Raw genomic sequence first — 19,895 nt, forward strand, 5'->3', positions numbered from 1 at the left:
CATATATAAACATCAACATAATCATGATCATAACAAAATTGTCAGATAACATAAGGCCTAGGTTAAGAGAAATTCCTTTATTCATGCAACACATGTGCAACATTGAGAAAAATAGTTCCCAACATAACCAAGGCATATGACACATCAAATCCATTTACTTTACCTTTTCTTGTTACCTTTCTCATGACTTTACTGCTACCATCCATTTAACACAATGGACCCAACCAATCCAATCGACAGTCATAGTCTTAGCTTCCGCTGTGCTTACTCATGCACCAAGCTTCATCTAAATCTTAGATTACTTTTCGGCTACCACACAACTCTCCCCGAGCTCCATCAACTTTCCTCTTTCCCAACCAATTCCTAAGACTCAAAACAAAATAAACAACAAGAAAAAACCAAGAACAAGACCACGAAAACCCATAACGATATGGCACTACAACAAAGTGGCAAGGTCTTGCACCAGACATAAACAAAACCACAAATCAAGCTCAAAAGACGAAAATCACAAGGCTGGCACCATGACTTAATCCCCATGGTTCCCAGTGCATCCAAGGGAAATCTCAACCTGAGTCTTCTTCAAGATTTCATGGAAATTTCCTTTGCCATGCAATCCCCTACATCATATTGCCATAAACACATAATTGTAAGTGCATATATAACATAACAATACACTAGTTACCTTATCTTGTTGTGCCAAGCATATTGCTTGCAACTAAACACATCCACGCCATCTCTCAAGGGACTCCAATCCTTTGACAGATCCACCTGTAGCTAAATACTAGCTAATATGTCTATCAAGTGCATGTTCATGAATATAGCACATATCCACATAATGTCAGACAAAATCAAGGTTAAGAAGACTTCATGTGTGCAAAACACTCATTCCTTCAAAATTAAGGTTTCCAAACATAGCCAAATGAATTCTTGCCCAATTCCTTTCCTTTACCTTTTTACCTTGTTGGAATCGAGGCTTACTATATGTTGTCACACCACCCAATTGTTAGTTATATAGACACATCAACTATTACCTTGTCATGCTAATACCAAGTATGTTACCGTGCAGCTACTCACACATGTCAACCACATGTTCCAAATATAAAGACAATCATATCTATTAATTTGAAATCAACTGTTACCAAGACTCATAATCCATAGTCAACTCATAATCAACAGTCATAATACTACAACTATCACCTACTATACTTAAGTACATATCAACTATCTCAACACATTTTAGTACAATCATCTTAAAACAAGATCATTTGAACACATACTTATATTGTGCAATTCATCAAACATTCAACCAACTCGCAAACATATTATGTTAAATAAATCAATTATACGACATAATAGGCACCAAACACTCAAATACCAAATAGATGTCATAATCAAACAGTCAAGCACCAAGTAGATGACATAAGAAAGCTCATACCTTAATGCATCTTAGGGGAGGCGATCTCTACACAATCAATCCAGGTTAGCACAATACAACTTCACAACATATCAACTCAAATATAAATCATGATATCCATAACAATAACTAACTAACATGTTCACCTCATAATCTCATAAGCGTTTGTCATTCATGCAGAATATTCACATATGTACGATCAGTCTAGATTAATATGACACCATATCACAAATATGTTGATTCATACTGGAATATCACAACCATAACCACCTGCATAGGTCAAACCAGGTTAACACAATACATATAACATCAAGATCTTCAATGAAATGAGCAGAATCGTCACGCATATGACCAATCCAAATTACAATATCAAGATCTCAATGAAATAACTCTAATCAATAGGTTAATAATATATAACAAGAAGTTAACCTTCACATACTCATCAACAACATATAACATAATTATCAAGTTATCTAACATAACACAACAATAGCAATACATACAACCACATGTTACCATCATTCTTGATTATTTGACTCATGTGCATATAATTACACTAATCAACTAACACTCGTCATGAATGTAACCCTAACATCAAAAGACATGTATATAACCCTAATGCATATAATAATCCTTAACTTATGTACCTGCATGCCAAACATACCATACTTGTATGACGATCTTCTTTTATCCCAAAGTCCAATGTCACAACCTCATTATAATGATTTACATCTCCTGCTATATCTCAGCCAACATATTAGCATCATAACATCCAATAGCACTATGATGACCTAAATTGCATACAATGACTTCACAAGGCATATTTGACCTATTACACATGCATAATCATAACCAAGACCATACATGCATAACAACTACATATAGACATATAATACGAGTGAAAAACCATATACACACCATTTTAGCTACAGTCCAGTCATCAATGCATGACTAATATATCAACTACATAAACCATGACCTCATGCATGAAAACAAACATTACTCCACTATACACATTGCCACATGCAACCAACAGTATGCATAATCAATGCCAAATCAACTACACCTATAAACGCATGTAGTCGAACATAAGCGATCAAATCTTGTAATAAACCTACAAGACTAAAGCATGTAATCAAAATATTCAAAAATGTAACCTAACATACAAGGATATAAGTAGGTATCATGAATTCAACATGTAAGAGACATATAATCCATACATAACTAATCACATACTCATGACCAACACATTTCACCAAATCAATATCAAATTCTCCATGATAACCATACTACAACCTTAATCCATCATCAAGAAAATGCAACCAGTGTGTAAGTGTAAGAGACACACATGCAACTGACATGCATGCATGACTAACACATTCAACCCATTCAGTCCGAGAGTTGAACTTGACTCTGATACCACTTTGTAACACCCTCTTCCCACATCTACCCAAACAACCGACCAGCCAGGGAAAACATGCGACGAAAGGCCACTATGATAAGATTCAACCTCCTTGGTGACTTTAAGGAAATGGGATCGATGGAACATCACATACAGTCATCCAACTTCATCCAAATAACCTTCAAGAGACAAGTCAGCCACTGAGACTACCTAACCATGGGTCCCACTGCTGTTTGAGAGACTTAAGGGCATAGCAACGCTCCCTAGACACTACCTAGGCGAGTTAGTTTCAGGACTAACACTCCCTAGACACTACCCAAGCGAGTTAGTTTCAGGACTAACGCTCCCTAGAAACCACCCAAGTGTGCCTTATAACGCTTCCCAGACACTGCCCAGGTGAGTTAGTCTCAACACTAATGCTAGCATTCTGGGATTTGAGCCACCTTTTTTGGCCCAGAGCCCGGGACACTGCCCAGAATGGAATGATCACTTAGAATTAGTAAGGATGTAAGGAAAAAATGATGCAAAAATAATAATATGAACAAGATCATCACCAGACCCCTACTAGCTATGACAGGATTTCGTCAAACATATCATCATGTAACCTATAAGTGTAAATAACATAATTAAGTGTAGGGATCTCATACTTATCTGAGAATCGCTATGAACCATTGTTCCCTCATGCCATTTGCTGCATTATCCTCCATTAACTCATAAACACATTATCTATTCATATACAAGTAAAAACATGCTTAGAGCCATACATAGCTCCTGTCATGAAATGTGCATATAACCAGCATAATAAGAACATAAATACAATAAACATATTAGCCATCAAATCCATAAATACAACAATACCTTTACACATGAAAATCAAGGGAATGGATTTCTCATTAATGAATGAAATGAACCAACCGGAGATGGGACTACCACGTTCCACCTAATCGTAGAATGGTTGAGCCAAATCTCTCTTCAGCCATTTACCCCCATGCCATATTCCAAGCATGAATGTGGGATCTTATAGAACACATCAATCAAAACTCATCCAGGGCTTCCAGAGACCATCCACCTCAACCCATCAAATAGTGATTCCACCTCACGGTTGGACATCACCAAAACCATCATCAGATTGGTCTCCATCCAAGCCTTCCAGGGCTTCCAGAGTGTTTGGCCAACCAAGGCTTCCAAGACTAGTGACTCAACCCAAGCTGTTACAGGGCTTCCAGATCGTTTGTTCGTCTAGGGCTTCCAGGACTAGTAACTCAACCCAAGCTGTTACAGGGTTTCCAGATCGCTTGTTCAACCAGGGCTTCCAGGACTAGTAACTCAACCCAAGCTATGGAAACATGAGAACCAACCAAAACAAAGTAATGAAAGTAAACCCACAATCACCATGGCTATCTAGGAAATGGCAAGGCTAGGCAATCCACTCTCAATCCTGGCCATCCTCCATGCCAATGACAGATCATAACCAAGAAACCACATGCATGTGTCATGCATGCCAAAACTAGTGAAGAAATCATACATCCAACTGGGTACCTGCAAGCAAATATGATGTAGTCGCTGATGCTGATGCCTTCTTGCGCTTTCCTACTCTTCCTTTGCCCTCTTGCTCCAAGAATCCAAGTATACCAAACCCTCTAAGAGTGCTCCAAGAAAAATCTAAGTATCCAAGAGTATGAGAGAGAGATAATAATGAGAGAGCTCCAAAACTGAACTGATCAAGCCTTCACCACTGATCCTTAGAAGCCTTTTATTAATGACGCCTCTATTTTTCTTCATTTTCCATTATTTTCCTTCAATTTCCTCCTCACGTGCAACATGTGACTTTTTACCTTTATTTTCTCCTAATTTCCATTATTTTCATAAATAAATGTGCCAAAATACATTTTTGTCTCTTTAATGTTTTAGCCATAGCCTTTGCCAATTTCCTTAACCATAAACAACCAAATAAACATCCATTAGGATGTCGTGCCCACCATTCAGCTTGGAATACATGTCCCATCATCCGTGGTATTTATATATTTTTACATGGCATTTTCACTAGGGTTGTTACAATCTCGGCCTCCCTTTTTTTTTCCTATTCCCTGCGATGATTGAGTTAATCTTCAATCGTGAATGAATAATCTCCCCGAGGCTTCTCGAACTCCCTCTTTTTTTTCTCATTGCCACTAACCAACCATCCATCGTTTTTTCATGGGTTTGTGCAAGCCCTCCTCATGGCCAGCGCAGCCCATACTCCTTCATTATTTTTTGTCATTTTGTTTGCTTGTAATTGGTTCCTAAAGAGAACTTGGGCACATACTTTATTTTCTAGTTGAATTTAATACGCAGACAGCTCATTAAACCCACTCAGCCAATCCATGACTGGTATTTAAAACAACCAACTTCTTCAAGCAATCTCCCTCCTCAAACTCTAGAATCTTTGTCCCTTTCTCTCAACCATTGTAACTCATGGACACATAATTACATGAAAATATTTACAAGAGAAATTAACCAACAAGGGATGTGTTAGCTCTGCTACCTGTTGCTGATGTTCGAAGAGCATAAGTAAGCTCGATCCTTGGTTTTACTACCAAGGGATGTGTTAGCTCTGCTACCTGTTGCTGATGTTCGGAGAGCAGAAGTAAGCTCGATCCTTGGTTTTACTCAAAAAAGGAATACACCAGATATCCTTACCCTTCTCCATTTCCTTGCCCATTCCCCTCTTTAACTCCTTTGCTTCTGTTTAAAATCACATCAAATGATTTTCTTAAGTCACGGGCGTTAAAACCCCAAAACCCATATAACCGCATACCTTCGCAAAACCCCTGCCGTAACCTTAACCGTTGCTCTCTGCCACCCCCAATCCGCCGTTTCCCTGTCACATCAAATGAAAAACCGCGCAATTAAATACCCGTCGTCCGATCACATCCGCCGCAATCTAACGGCATTCGCTTCCCCCGCTGCGATAACATAGCCACACGTTAACTCGCGATAAAAAGTGGTTTCCGTGTTTCCCCTCCGCCACGCGTCGTGCAATGAATGGGATCGCTCCCCCTCGTACGATTACCACCTGACCCTCGATAGCGGTGCGAGCAATACCGCTTACCGCTCAAGCCCACTCTTCCCGCCCGATAAACTCCGTGCATTTTCGGCGCCCAGCGACCGTTGGATCTGCGTGCCCGAGATCCAATAGCTTGCGATCATCTTCCGCCTCGTCTTCCCGATAGTCCCCGCCAAGCTGTGTCCATCGTCGATCCGCCTAATCTAACAACCGATCTTCTTCCTCCATCCATCCCGACTATACACATCCATAACCTGTCCCATACACCCGAAAGGAAGAAGGCGGCCTGCATCCAGTACTCGGCGTAGTAGCTCCTCAACAACCGCATTTAACAGGAAGGATGGCCGAAAAGGAAAAGGACAAGCCTCGAATAGTTAAATGCATATAGCAGTTATGGAATTTCATCCATACGGCACTCCACCTGCTCGAGAAGTACCACAGAGCACCCGAGAAGATCAAATTCGTTCACTGAAGCAGGAATTTGCACCAGAGACTCCATCAAACAGTTAAAGCGGTTGGTGGTCAATTATGACCCTTCCACGCCTAGAATAGCAGAATGTATCTGTAATTAAACTCTATATATAGCCAAAAAAGAGATGTAATCAGGGTTGATGGTTGTTGTTTTGATGTAAGGTTCAACTTTTGGAGACTGTAACTGCTTTGATACTTGCAGCGTCTCGTCTTCATTTTCAGCTAATACAAGCTTCTTTTACTGTTAATTTCTCACTTTCCATTTCTATTCTGTTCTAGACTATGCTTGATATGCATTTTTCCTGAACTCTTGATGTTTAGCATTAGAGGCACTGTCATCCTACCTCTGTGTTTAAATCTTGCATGTATCAGTGAATGTGTTAATCAGATTTCTTTTTACTTAGTGACAGAGCTATCATCCTGTCTGTGCACTTGGGAATTAGATTTGCAGACCTCTTTACTGGTTGCAGTCGGCCATCACAAGGTCTTGTGCATCTGCTGGTGTGTTTAGTGTTCTCCATATTCACCCAATCCTTACACTGTGAGTAATTGGTGGTCTAAAGCCTTGTAGTCTGGGGGTGTTCACGCATGTCTTGAGTCAAGCAAAGTATGAGTAGTTATCTGGTTTGAACAAGCATCATCCCTTCCATTCATCCATTTCCAACATTGAGTTGAGTTTGTAATGTTCCTGAGCATCTCCGAGCTACAACCTAGGAGAGTTTATTGGGGTGATAACATTGATTTGCGCCGTCGCCGGGGAGAGGAGATTGAAGCTCAGCTTCCCTGGGAGAACGACACAGTTCCAACTTTGATGATAGACAAAGTCTGGACACATTTCTGGTTGTAATCATCTATCTAGCGACTCTACTGAAGAACCTACCTAGTGGTGACTCCACATTTCAGTTCTGGCTCAGTTTGTGAGGCATACTCGAAGAAATCCTCAGAAATCACCAGCTGACCCAGTGCCTGACCCTGAGAAGATTACTAAGCAGAAGAAAACTTCACAGAAAGGAGCATCAGGATCAGGTAAGTCTAAGAAATCTTATGCATCTCTGAAAGAAAATATTACAGCGGAGGATATACAGTTTGAAGATTTAGAGCCTAGCTTCGTTAATGAAGAAATACCTTTAGAGATTCATAAAGCTCCTTGTTCAGTCAGTTACCCTTTGGATCTCAGTCCAAATAAAGCCTCCCATATCGTTCGTCATTTTCCTTCAGTTCTGTCATCTATTTCATTACTTCCTACCATTCATTATGCCAGTATCTTTCCACCTAGCCCAGTCATGGCAGGTCAACAAGCTCTCACGAAGATGGAAAGAATTATAGCTGCTAGGTATGGACCCCTGGTCTTGCTTGTTCCTTTGAATGCCATGCCTACAGGAGAATATGAGAAATATATGCCCAAATTCACTGGTACAGAGGGAGTAACCGTTGAAGAACACCTTGAGTTTTTTTATAGTTATGCTGATAATTTAGATATCAATGAAGATGATGTGTGGATGAGAGTATTTATCCAGAGCCTTGATGGAGAGGCTAGGAAGTAGTTCAGAGAATTGCCCCATAGGTCCATAGCAAACATCGAAGCGTTGGATGATACATTCTTGAAACAATGGGGGGATAGGAAAGATCTGCTCTATTACCATATAGAGTTTGGAAACCTAAAAAGGGAAAATGGGGAATCATTGCCTGATTTTAATAAAAGATTCAACCGTATGTATAGTAAGATACCAGCTAAAGTAAAGCCTACCCCCACCTCTGCCAAACTCACTTATGGTAACGCTTTTGACTCTGATTTCTGTCTGCTTTTGAGAGAAAGAAGATGTGCCACTCTAGCTAATATGCAAGATGCAGTACTGGAGGTGGAATCAAATATTATGGCTGCAAAAAAGCTTAAAAGTCATGCTGATAGAAGAAGGCAGAGAGGTGAGGCTTCTTCTTCATCTGCTTCATCTTCAGAACCCAAATTAGATAAAATGACTAAAATGATAGAGTCATTGGTTGCTGAGATATCTAAGCTAAAAGTTGAGCAGAGTTCTGGGAAAACAAGGTTTCAAAACACATTTGCTCCAAAAAATCCAAATCCATTCAGAAGACCAAATGAGCAGTTGCAAATCATTCAAATGGGTAAAGAAGCAAGTGAAGAACAAAAGGTTAAGGCTCATTTCCAAAATGTAGTCATGGAGGAGGAGCAGTTTGAAGAGAAGGATGATATCTGTTGCATGGAAGATAAAGGTAGTGCTACCTTTTTTACATTAGCTGCATATGAAGAATCATTACTACAGGACCAAACCAATCAAAAGTGGGACAGAGACGTTGTTTTGCAGACTTGTGAGCAGCAAAGGTATAATCTGAGGTCAAAAGCAAACAATGTCAAGGAGAACCTTGCCCAAAGAGCTGCTGTCCAAACAGAGCAACAGAATATCCGGCAGAGGAAGCCAACAGTTGATCCAGTCATCCTCAAAGCACCAACACAAGAGGTAAGAGGTCCTGATAAGCCCCCTTACCCTTTCAGCTTTGAATCAAAAGTCCAGAAGTTAAAAATATCTGTACCTCTGATAGAACTTGTAAAGAGTGAAGTTTTTAGAAAGCCTATCCTTGATGCTCTTGAGCTAAAAGCCACACAAACCCCCACTGACTATGTCAATTTGCAAGATGATAAGCCTGCAGTTGTGCTTAGCCCTATGATCGAACCTGCTGATAATAATTCTCCATCATTTTATGTCTCCTTGACCATTCATGACAAAATCCTCCACAATTGCCTGCCAGAGACAGGGGCCAACGACAATTTGATGCCTAAAGCTGTCATGGAAGAGTTAGGCCTTGATATCACCAGACCATATCATGATTTATTCTCTTTTGATTCAAGGAAAGTAAAATGCCTAGGATTGATCAAAGACCTGGCCATTACCCTAACTCAACTGCCCATGAAGAGTATGATAATAGATATTGTGGTAGCAGATGTTCCTCCTAAGTTTAGCATGCTGTTGTCTAGAGGGTGGATTAAGAGACTAGGTGGAACATTACAGAGTGACTTATCTTATGCCACTGTCCCAGTTTTTGGAGGAGAAAGCAGGAGATTGTACAGAGAAGCACAACTGGCCTACATCATCAACGATGAGAAGAATCTTTCCAATCATCCCATTTATGCTGTGGACACTGACTTTGGAGCTTGCATTCTTCAAATTGAAGAATCCCAGAAGGCCTCAATACAGATTAAGAAACCAATAATCTAGGTCGAGGGAGAGCAAGGAAGTCAGGTTTGGGAGATGTTCTTTGATGGAGCATGTTCCAGGGGGACCGCAGGAGCAGAGGGTAGTGTTGATATCTCCAGAACAAGAAAGCACACATCTGTCTTTTAAGTTGGCTTTCCAAGTCACCAACAATATAACATAATATGAAGCTCTGCTGTTGGGTCTCAATGCAGCCAAACACAGAGGAATCAGGAATATAAAGGTGTTTGGGGATGTTGATCTTATCATTCAGCAAGTAAACAGAACATTTTCAAGCAAAGCACCCAAGGCTAAAAGCATATAAGGATGAGGTATGGAGACTCAAAGATTCCTTTGATAACTTTTCTATCTCATACATCCCTAGAGTGAAAAATCAGCGCGCTGATTCCCTTGCTGTGTCTGCTAGCATGTTTATCCCTCCCATGCCTCCCAGACTAGTTTATGAAATCTAAATGAAATACAAACCATCCTTGCCTGATAATGTCCAACAATGGAAAGTTTTTGAGGATGATGATGAAGTGAATAAGTTTCTGCAAGTCATTGATGAATTTTCCGAAATGCAAATTGACCAAGAGAATGAAGCCTTGGAAGAAAGTCCCCAATCCCAGCTTAGAAACAAAATTGGCAAAGATAGCATTGTCCAACTGCCCAGCAATCATATACCTAAGGGTCTGGTTCCATTAGAAAAGTTGTTTGACCAAAATGATGTGCCCTATAAAGCTGCCCAAAAAGAAGACCAATTTGCAGTCTGTAAGCATAATATAGGGAGTCAAGATTAGCCCAGATACATAAATTTGTCTAGCCCAGATACATAAATCTGTCTACTCATATCTCTGCTGCCTAGAGTGTTGAATACTTCCATTTAATGAAGCAATTTGCTGATGTCTTTGCCTGGGAATATAGTGACCTGAAAACATATGACAAAAATATCATCCAGCATAAAATCTCTTTAGAGAAAGACACCATCCCTTTTAAGCAGACGCTGAGACCAATAAATCCTCTGCTCCTCCCTTTAATTGAAAAAGAAATAAAAAAGTTACTGGCTGCCAAAATCATAGTCCCTTTCAAATACTCAAAATGGGTAGCCAACTTAGTGGTAGTGAGGAAGAAAAGTGGTGAAATCAGGGTCTGTGTTGATTTCAAAAACTTAAACAAATGCTCTAAGAAAGACAATTATCCTCTACCTAAGATGGAGCATTTGCTGCAGAAAGTCTCAGGGGCCAAAGTAATGTCTTTCCTGGATGGATTTTCAAGGTATAATCAAGTTGATGTACATCCAGATGACCAAGAGAAGACTGCATTCACCACTCCTTGGGGCACTTTTATGTATTCCAAAATGCCTTCTGCACTGATGAACGCTGGAGCCACCTTTCAGAACGCTATGGATATAGCATTTGTAAGAGAGAAGGATAAATTTGTCCTTATCTACCTTGATGATATAACAGTATACTCCAGTAGCCATCATGACCATTTACAGCATTTGAAGAAAGTGTTCCTGAAGTGTAAAAGGTTTGGGATTTCAGTGAATCCTAAAAAGTCACAGTTTGCTTTAGAAGAAGGCACGCTGTTAGGACATGTTTCCGTTGAAGGTGTCCGAATTGATCCAGAAAGAGTAAAAGCAATACAGAGTTTGTCTGTCCCGAGATCAAAGAAAGACATCTAGTGCTTTCTGGACAAGATAAATTTTGTAAGGAGGTTCATCCCAAATTTTGCAGAACTTGTAAAGCACATTACTTCCATGTTGAGAAAGGAGTAGGAGATAAAATGCACTGATGCAGCAAGAATATCCTTTGAGTCCATTAAGAAATCTATTATGGAAGCTCCAACTTTAAGAAGTCCAGATTACAGCAAGGAATTCCATATATTTTCATTTACCTCTGATGACACCCTTGCAACGGTTTTATTGCAAGCAGATGAAGAAGGCTTAGAGCATCCAGTGGCATTCTTCAGCGAAACCTTAAGGGACGCTGAGCTGAGGTATGATATCATTGAAAAATAGAGATATGCTCTTATAAAGTCTCTGAAAGCTTTCAGAATTTACATTCTGCATTCCAAGATAATTGCATATGTGCCCTCTGCTTCAATAAAGGATGTCCTAACGCAGCCTGATGTTGATGGAAGAAGGGCTAAATGGATTGCAAAGTTAATTGAATTTAATATAGAATTGAAGCCCACCAAGCTTGTCAGAGGTCAGGGCCTTGCCAAGTTATTGGCTGAAGAAAATTGCAGAACGCTGGACATAAATCTCATAAGCACAAATGCAAAAAGGGATCAAACAGAAGAAGAAACAGCTGAACCAGGAAAAAATCAGTCATTGGCAGAAAATTTAGCTTCTTGTGATTGGTACTCTGCAATAGCTCAATTTTTGCTGAAGCTAGAAATTCCTCCAGGCTTTAGTGCAAGCCAAGCCAGAATTGTTAAGCTCAGGGCAACAAAATATTGCATTCATGAAAATCTGCTCTATTGGAGGGACCCCTCTGGAATTCTTTTGAGGTGTCTGGACAAAGAACAATCCATTGAAGTCATGTAGCAATTTCATTCCAGCATATGTGGAGGGCATCATTATTGGAAAACTACAGCCCACAAAATCCTTAGAGCTGGGTATTATTGGCCCACCTTGTTTGTTGATGTCTTCTCATTTGTTAAATCATGTGACAGGTGCCAAAGATTTGATAGAAAACAACAATTGAAGTCCCTGCCTCTAAAACTAATATATGCAAATGGCCATTTTCAGCAGTGGGGCGTAGACTTCATTGAAGAAATCAATCCACATTCCAGTGGCCAGCACAGATAGATCTTAGTTACCACTAATTACTTCACTAAATAGATTGAAGCAATCCCTTCCAGAAAGGCTAATCATAATGTGGTCATGAAGTTTTTGATAGAAAATATCTTCACCAGATTTGGATGTCCACATAAAATAATCACAGACAATGCAGCGACCTTCAGAGTAAAAGAATTGGTGGACATGTGTGACTCAATGGACATTAAGCTGGCTCATTCCACCTCATACTACCCTCAAGGAAATGGTCTAGCAGAATCTTCCAACAAAACCCTGATAAGGATAATTAAAAAACTGCTGGAAGATAACAAAAAAAATTGGGATTATAAGCTCAAATATGCATTGTGGGCTGACAGAGTAACCACCAAGAGATCCACAAGGGATTCTCCATTCAAGCTGGTATATGGCACCGACGTTGTGTTTCCAATCCAGTGAACTCTCCCTGTGGCAAAGCTCTTACAAGAAGAGCAGAATGAAGAAGAAGATATGGCAAAAAGAATCACTGATTTCGCAGAGATACATCAGATCAGAGAACAGTGGGTTGAAAGGTCAGCGACACATCCACAGAGAATCAAGGAAGTTTTTGACAAAAGAGCCAAAACAGAGAATTTTCAGGTTGGAGACTTGGTTCTTAAGTGGGATGTACTGAAAGAGAAAAAAGGCAACCATGCGAAGTTTGATGCCTTGTGGACGGGCCTTTTATTATTTCTCAGATCCAATGGAACAATATCTTCATGCTGAAAAGTATGGGAGGAGAAACAGTTTTTGATGGCCCAGTTAATGAGCGTTTTCTGAAAATTTATGTTATTTAAGGTCTTTGGGGCTTAAAGTTGTAAATATGTTGCTTTATCAGTGTTAGTGTAAGCTCAGTTAGAATCCATGCCCAATAGAACACCAGGAAATTTTGTTAATTGGTTTTTACAGGAAAAGCATTGATCTGCAAGTTCTTGAGACCTTACAAAGAGGATCTCATCCCCAGAAGGAACCAGTGTTAGCTCTGCTACCTGTTGCTGATATTCGGAGCACAGAAGTAAGCTCAGTCCTTGGTTTTACTCAGAAAAGGCCTACACCGGATATCCTTACCCTTCTCCATTTCCTCGCCCATTTCCCTCTTTAACTCCTTTGCTTCTGTTTAAAATCACATCAAATGATTTTCTTAAGTCACCGGCGTTAAAACCCCAAAACCCATATAACTGCATACTTTCGCAAAACCCCTGTTGTAACCTTAATCGTTGCTCACCGCCACCACCAATCCGTCGTTTCCCTGTCACATCAAAGGAAAAACCGCGCAATTAAATACCTGTCGTCCGATCGCATCCGCCGCGATCCGACAGCGTCCACTTCACCCACTACCATAACATAGCGGCACATTAACTCGTGATAAAAAGCGGTTTCCGTGTTTCCCCGTCGCCACGCATCATGCGATAAATGGGATCGCTTCCCCTCGTATGATTACCACCCAACCCTTAATAGCGGTGCGAGCAATACCGCTTACCGCTCAATCTTGCTCTTCCCGCCCGATAAACTCCGTGCATTTTCAGCGCCCGGCGACCGTTGGATCTGCCTGCCCGAGATCCAACGCCCTGCGATCATCTTCCACCTCGCCTTCCCGATAGTCCTCACCAAGCCGTGTCCGCCGTCGATCTGCCTGCCCGAGATCCAACGCCCTGCGATCATCTTCCACCTCGCCTTCCCGATAGTCCTCACCAAGCCGTGTCCGCCGTCGATCTGCCTAATCTAACGGCCGATCTTCTTCCTCCATCCATCCCAACTATCCACGTCCATAACCTGTCCCATACACCCGCAAGGACGAAAGTGGCCTGCATCCAGTACTTGGCGCAATAGCTCCTCAACAACCGCATTTAATAAGAAGGATGGCCAAAAAGGAAAAAGACAAGCCTCGAGCAGTGAAATGCATTTAACAGTTATGGAATTTCATCTATACGACACTCCACTTACTCAAGAAGTACCACAGAGCACCCGAGAAAATCAAATTCTTTCACTGAAGCAGGCAAATTGCACCAGAAACTCCATCAGACAGTTAAAGCAATTGGTGGTCAATTATGATTCCTCCACGCCTAGAATAATAGAACATCTTTGTAATTAAACTCTATATATACCCAACAAAAAAATGTAATCAGAATTGACGGTTGTTGTTTTAATATAAGGTTCAACTTCTGGACACTGTAACTGCTCTGATACTTGCAGCGTCTCGTCTTCATTTTCAGCTAATACAAACTTCTTTTGTTTTTAATTGCTCACTTTCCAATTCTATTCTGTTCTAGGCTGTGCTTGATATGCATTGCTCCTGAACTCTTAATGTTTAGCATTAGAGGAACTGTCATCCTACCTGTGTTTAAATCTCGCATGTATCAGTGAATGTGTTAATTAAGTTTCTTTTTACTCAGTGACAGAAAGCTATCATTTTGTCTGTGCATTTGGAAATTAGATTTGTAGACCTCTTTACTGGTTGCAGCCGGCCATCACAAGATCTTGTGCATCTGTTGGTGTGATCAGTATTCTCCATATTCACCCAATCCTTAAATTGTGAGTAATTGGAAGTCTAAAACCTTGTAGTCTGGAGGTGTTCACGCATGTTTGAAATCAAGCAAAGTATGAGTGGTTATCTGGCTTGAACAAACATCATTCCTTCCATTCATCCATTTCCAACATTGAGTTGAATTTGTAATGTTCTCGAGCATCTCCGAGCTACAAACTAAGAAAGTTTCTTGGGGTGATAACAGGATGTCACAATATCAAAATCTTGGTTATCATTAAAAGGATGTCAAAACTATAATACTTTTGATCCATGGTTCTACAAGGATATATGTCTATGTAATCTCATTGTGTGCAGTAACCACAGACCTTCTAAACAAAAATTAACAATGGCACAAATATCCACCTTGGCATTTATAGTTAGATTGAGAGTTGAGAGACTTACTAGTTATCAAAAGGCTTACTCATCCTTCAAGCCTTCTTATATTATAACTCTCATTATTGTGGGAGTATAGTAGGTTTCAGTGATATTATGGTCAAGCAGAAGAGGAAAAGGATGTAACTATGATCAACCAAGATACAAAAGAATTATAATGCTATCTTTAAATGCCATCATTCTTGGAGAGGATGATCCGCTAACATGATCAAAAAAATCCATCTAACAAGAGAGTATTATACTACGAGTCTTAGGTGTTCAACAATGATCATAGATGGCCTTAAAATAAACTCTCAACAATGATGGAAGGAGTGGAAAAGCAAAGCTCCCCTTGAAACAAGACTCTTTTATGTGGATGGCTTTAGCGCATTTGCACATTGGACACATTCTTAGTATTTGATAAAGATCATTAATGACCTTGAAATAAATCTTGACGATGGAGGAAAGAGTGAAAAGTCAAAGCTTTCCTTAAAACAAGACTCTTTGTTTTTATAACTTTAGCCAACAAGGTCCTCATTTGAGACATTATTAAAAAGATCATTTGAAAGCTATGCAAATGTACTTTTGAACCCACAAATCCCCAAGTTACCACAAGCTTGTAATAATCTAAAATAAACCCTAAAGGCTTGGTAGGAGGATATCAAGTTAGCAAAGCATCTTTAGTATTATGTTGGGCATTGTAGCTAACCAAAAACACATTGATATTTAAGAATACAAGCGAAAGTCCTCTATATGTATTTTATAATATACATATGAAGGTGTGGAAAAATGAGTTTTTAATCAAGGCCACAAGTAATGGGGGAAATCACACATTAATAAATATTTCCCATAGGAAAAAGATTACAACTTTGAGCTTTTCCTACTTTTATTTGCATAAGTTGAAGTGGGTCCATGATTGTTATTTTCATTGCTTTATAATGTGGTAGTGTTGTAATTAGCATGTTGACATTGTTGAACTGGCTCCATGATTGTATTTACATTGTTTTATAATGTTGTGGCCTTGTAATTAGACTTTGTTCGGTGTCCTTCAGGGAGGTGTGCATGGCTTTCAGCAATATTATTTTGCAACTTGGTTTAAAACTCTTTTTAATTACTCTTTCTGCATTTTTAAAACTCTTGTTAGTTCATGTTGGGTAGATGCAAAATGGCATGTTGGGGCTAAACTAGAGTAAGTCTTTGCTTTGATTATTTATATTGATTTCAAGAAATATTGTAGTCTTGGTTATCCCCTTGCCACCTTAAAAGGCTACATGGAAAATTCACACATTTAAAGGTTAGCTACATTTCATTTGATAAGGTGTTTAACCTTTAGATTTTTGCTATGTTAAATAGCCACAAATGCCTAATATCTTTTTCTCACTATTACAAGTTAAATTTGTTAAAAAGCGCAAGGTAATTGAAGCCTTGAACTAGTAAATTTTTGTGTTAGGTGAGGAAAGTTAGTTTGTTTTAGAAGTATTTGCACTCCACCGATTTAAGAATACCTTTGTGTTGTCCACCATGAATGTCAATGCCTTGTGGATCCCTTTGGCTTTAAGATGCCCACCACTAATCCGTCATGAATCCCTTTGGCTTTGGCTCCAAAAAACCAATGCCAATATGTAGTGTGGCTAACAATATATATGTAGTTATTGGGTCATTAATGGAAGGTAGTGTATCTCCCCTATCTAATTTCACCAAGTACAATATCAAACGAGTGACATATACTCCCCCCACCCATTAATGACCCATTAGCTACACTCACCATGTATTGTGGTTGCATGACTATTTTGTTAGTCATTAAATGATTATTTATGCATATTAAATGATCATTACACTTTCAATTTACTTTTTTAAACTTAAATTTTGATTGTAAGTTAAGAAAAAAAAAATGAAAATATACATTTAGGCTTTTTCTATTAACATAATAAAAAAGGAGATATTTGTCAACTCAAACATAACACAAGCATTTGAAGGAAATAAAACCCGAAATAGACAACAACAAATAAAATAGAACAAATAAAAAAAAAAACCTAATAATAATAATAATAATAATAATAATTAAATAAAAAAAAAAAAAAAAAAAAAAAAAAAAAAAAAAAAAAAAAAAAAAAAAACACCATGTATTGTGGTTGCACAACTATTTTGTTAGTCATTAAATGATTATTTATGCATATTCAATGATCATTACATTTTCAATTTATTTTTTAAAACTAATAGTTTTTTTTTACTTAAATTTTGATTGTAAATTAAGAAAGAAAAAAAAAAATGAAAATTTACATTTAGTTTTTTTTTCTCTTAACATAATAGAAAAAGAGATATTTGTTAACTCAAACATGACACAAGCACTCGAAGGAAAACCAAAAAAAAAAAAAAAAAAAAAAAAAAAAAATCTTTGATATATTTCAACATTAGATCCATTTTAAATTCAAATTTAAGAGTGCCAAAAGATCAAATCTTGATGTTTTAATCTAATCAATATTATGTTTTATTATTATTAGTACTTGATGTAACAATTCATCTTTTAGACACTACAACATCTTCCCTCATATTAGGCTATAGAATGCATCTACAATTCATTTTTTTAGACACTACAACATCTTCCCTCATATTAGGCTATAGAGTGCATCTACAATCAAAGCAATGAATACATTCTTCTAAAGTTAATGTGTCCTAGCTAATGAACAAAATATCACTTAGACCAACATGAATCATAAACATAAAAGTTTAATGAAGTCAAAATATTTATATCTGAAATCAAGTTTATGTAGGGAAACAATTGTCTAGATTGTGAAAATATTATCACAGTTAATTTAGTAATTATTCTCTTACTTTTTAAACAATTTTTTGTTCCAACAAATTAATTTATTGCAAATAATGATAAAAACACAATGCAAATTTCACGACTTAATAAACCACAAGAATTGAGAAAACACGCAAATAAAACAAAACACAAGATTTTTAAGCAAATTGCCCCTCCGAAAACCTCAGAAAACCCCAGTGTAGGGAAAACAAATTCTACAGATAAAAGAAGTTTTATTATTCTTTAACAAATTTGCATGTTTCCAGTGTTCACATCTCATCTCACCCAAGCTAGTTTCTCGAGGCATCACTTATGCTTGTGTTCACACCTCATCTCACCCATTCCGGAATTAAAGTAGATGTAAACTAATAAATACCCTTAAACCAATAAATCCCTTTCGTAAATATATCTAAACTATATCTGGAATTAAGATAAAGTCAAACTAATAAATAACCTGCAACAAAATATACGACAAGACCAAAGATCCAAACCCCCGATACAACTGGACTCAAACATCCGCACCCACCCAGGTGTCATCCAAAACCTGGCTCTATCAAAGACCCTAAAATAACAAACACCCTGCAGAAAAAAACACATCAGCAAAAACATGGCAGGCCAATAACCTACAGGTCCCAATATCAAAACCCATCTCTAATATGCTCAAGTTCAATTCTTTTTACTTCTACTCATTTTTCACTAAACCCATCCCTTTCAAGTTCAATTCCTTTTACTTGTACCCCATTTTCACTAAACCGGTACCTTTCCAACTCATCGGCAGGGCATCACTTCATCCCGTTCGCTGGTTGTCAACACCATGCCTGCATCTACGCACACTGCTGTCACTTTAGCATAAAATTGGAAAATTTCGCATAATTAACCCAAGGTGGAGACCGTTTTACTATAAATCACGAGTGCAAAAGGCAGGAGGGAAAACAAATTTAAAAGACCAGATGGTGGTGTGAAAACACACCATTGACAGTGATTAGCAAAAGAATTATGAATGCACATTTTAGGCCCTCTCTCCACGGATGCGGCGGGCGAGCTGGATATCTTTGGGCATAATTGTTACCCTCTTGGCGTGAATAGCGCACAGGTTAGTATCTTCGAAGAGCCCAACCAAATACGCCTCCGCCGCCTCTTGGAGTGCAGCCACCGCTGACGACTGGAACCTCAAATCCGTCTTGAAGTCCTGAGCAATCTCCCTTACAAGCCTCTGGAAAGGCAGCTTTCTTATCAAAAGCTCGGTGCTCTTCTGGTATTTTCGGATTTCACGGAGAGCAACAGTTCCAGGTCTGAACCTGTGAGGCTTCTTCACTCCACCAGTCGCCGGGGCAGACTTCCTCGCTGCCTTAGTGGCCAGCTGCTTCCGTGGGGCCTTTCCTCCAGTTGACTTGCGAGCAGTCTGCTTTGTTCGGGCCATCTCTTCGCTTCTATGCTCTGATCTGCAACTTAAAATTCAATAAACAATCAACCACAATGAATGCCTGGGCTACGGCTTGCCCTTTTAAAGACCTTCAAAGATTTGATTCCTATTACACATCTCATCGCCACCGTCCTTTCTTAACCCTTAATCGACGGTCCACATTCCCATCCGCCGATCCTTCCACCCACGCGACACGGATCGCCTAAGCTTCCCTAACACAAGAAATGCACAAGGAACGAACAATTTTGTGTCTTGTATTTGTTAACTACCATGTTTCTCAAGTGCAATAACTATATGTGGCATGCTGATCTTCATGTCCAAAGCTTCAAACCCACTAATGCTTGTGATTTGATCATTCATTGGGTTGAAATTGTGTGCTTGTGATTTGATCATTCATTGACCTAATGAGATTG

At 39.0% G+C, this 19,895-nt stretch overlaps 1 protein-coding gene across 5 annotated transcripts; it reads right to left on the minus strand.

The window, feature by feature from the left end:
• Positions 1-18,428: 18,428 nt before the first annotated feature.
• LOC149204944 (histone H3.2) lies at positions 18,429-19,531 on the minus strand. Of its 5 annotated transcripts, none has more exons than XR_016252399.1 (3): positions 19,030-19,531; positions 18,819-18,877; positions 18,429-18,638 (listed from the first exon to the last, which is right to left on the minus strand). XR_016252399.1 is itself a non-coding variant. In XM_089394839.1 (2 exons), exon 1 carries the CDS (start codon positions 19,477-19,479, stop codon positions 19,069-19,071), a length of 411 nt encoding a protein of 136 aa, XP_089250965.1. In that variant the 5' UTR covers positions 19,480-19,531; the 3' UTR covers positions 18,429-18,877; positions 19,030-19,068. The 5 variants fall into 5 exon arrangements, 2 of the variants coding, with proteins under 2 accessions (XP_089250965.1, XP_089250964.1); XR_016252398.1 differs by having other exon boundaries at positions 18,819-18,883; XR_016252397.1 differs by having other exon boundaries at positions 18,819-19,531.
• Between the last annotated feature and the right edge of the window lie 364 nt (positions 19,532-19,895).

This window comes from Pinus tabuliformis, chromosome 1_2 (genome assembly GCF_031772625.1).
Source record: "Pinus tabuliformis cultivar Carrire ecotype Pingquan chromosome 1_2, CPIR1, whole genome shotgun sequence".
Classification (NCBI taxonomy): domain Eukaryota; kingdom Viridiplantae; phylum Streptophyta; class Pinopsida; order Pinales; family Pinaceae; genus Pinus; species Pinus tabuliformis.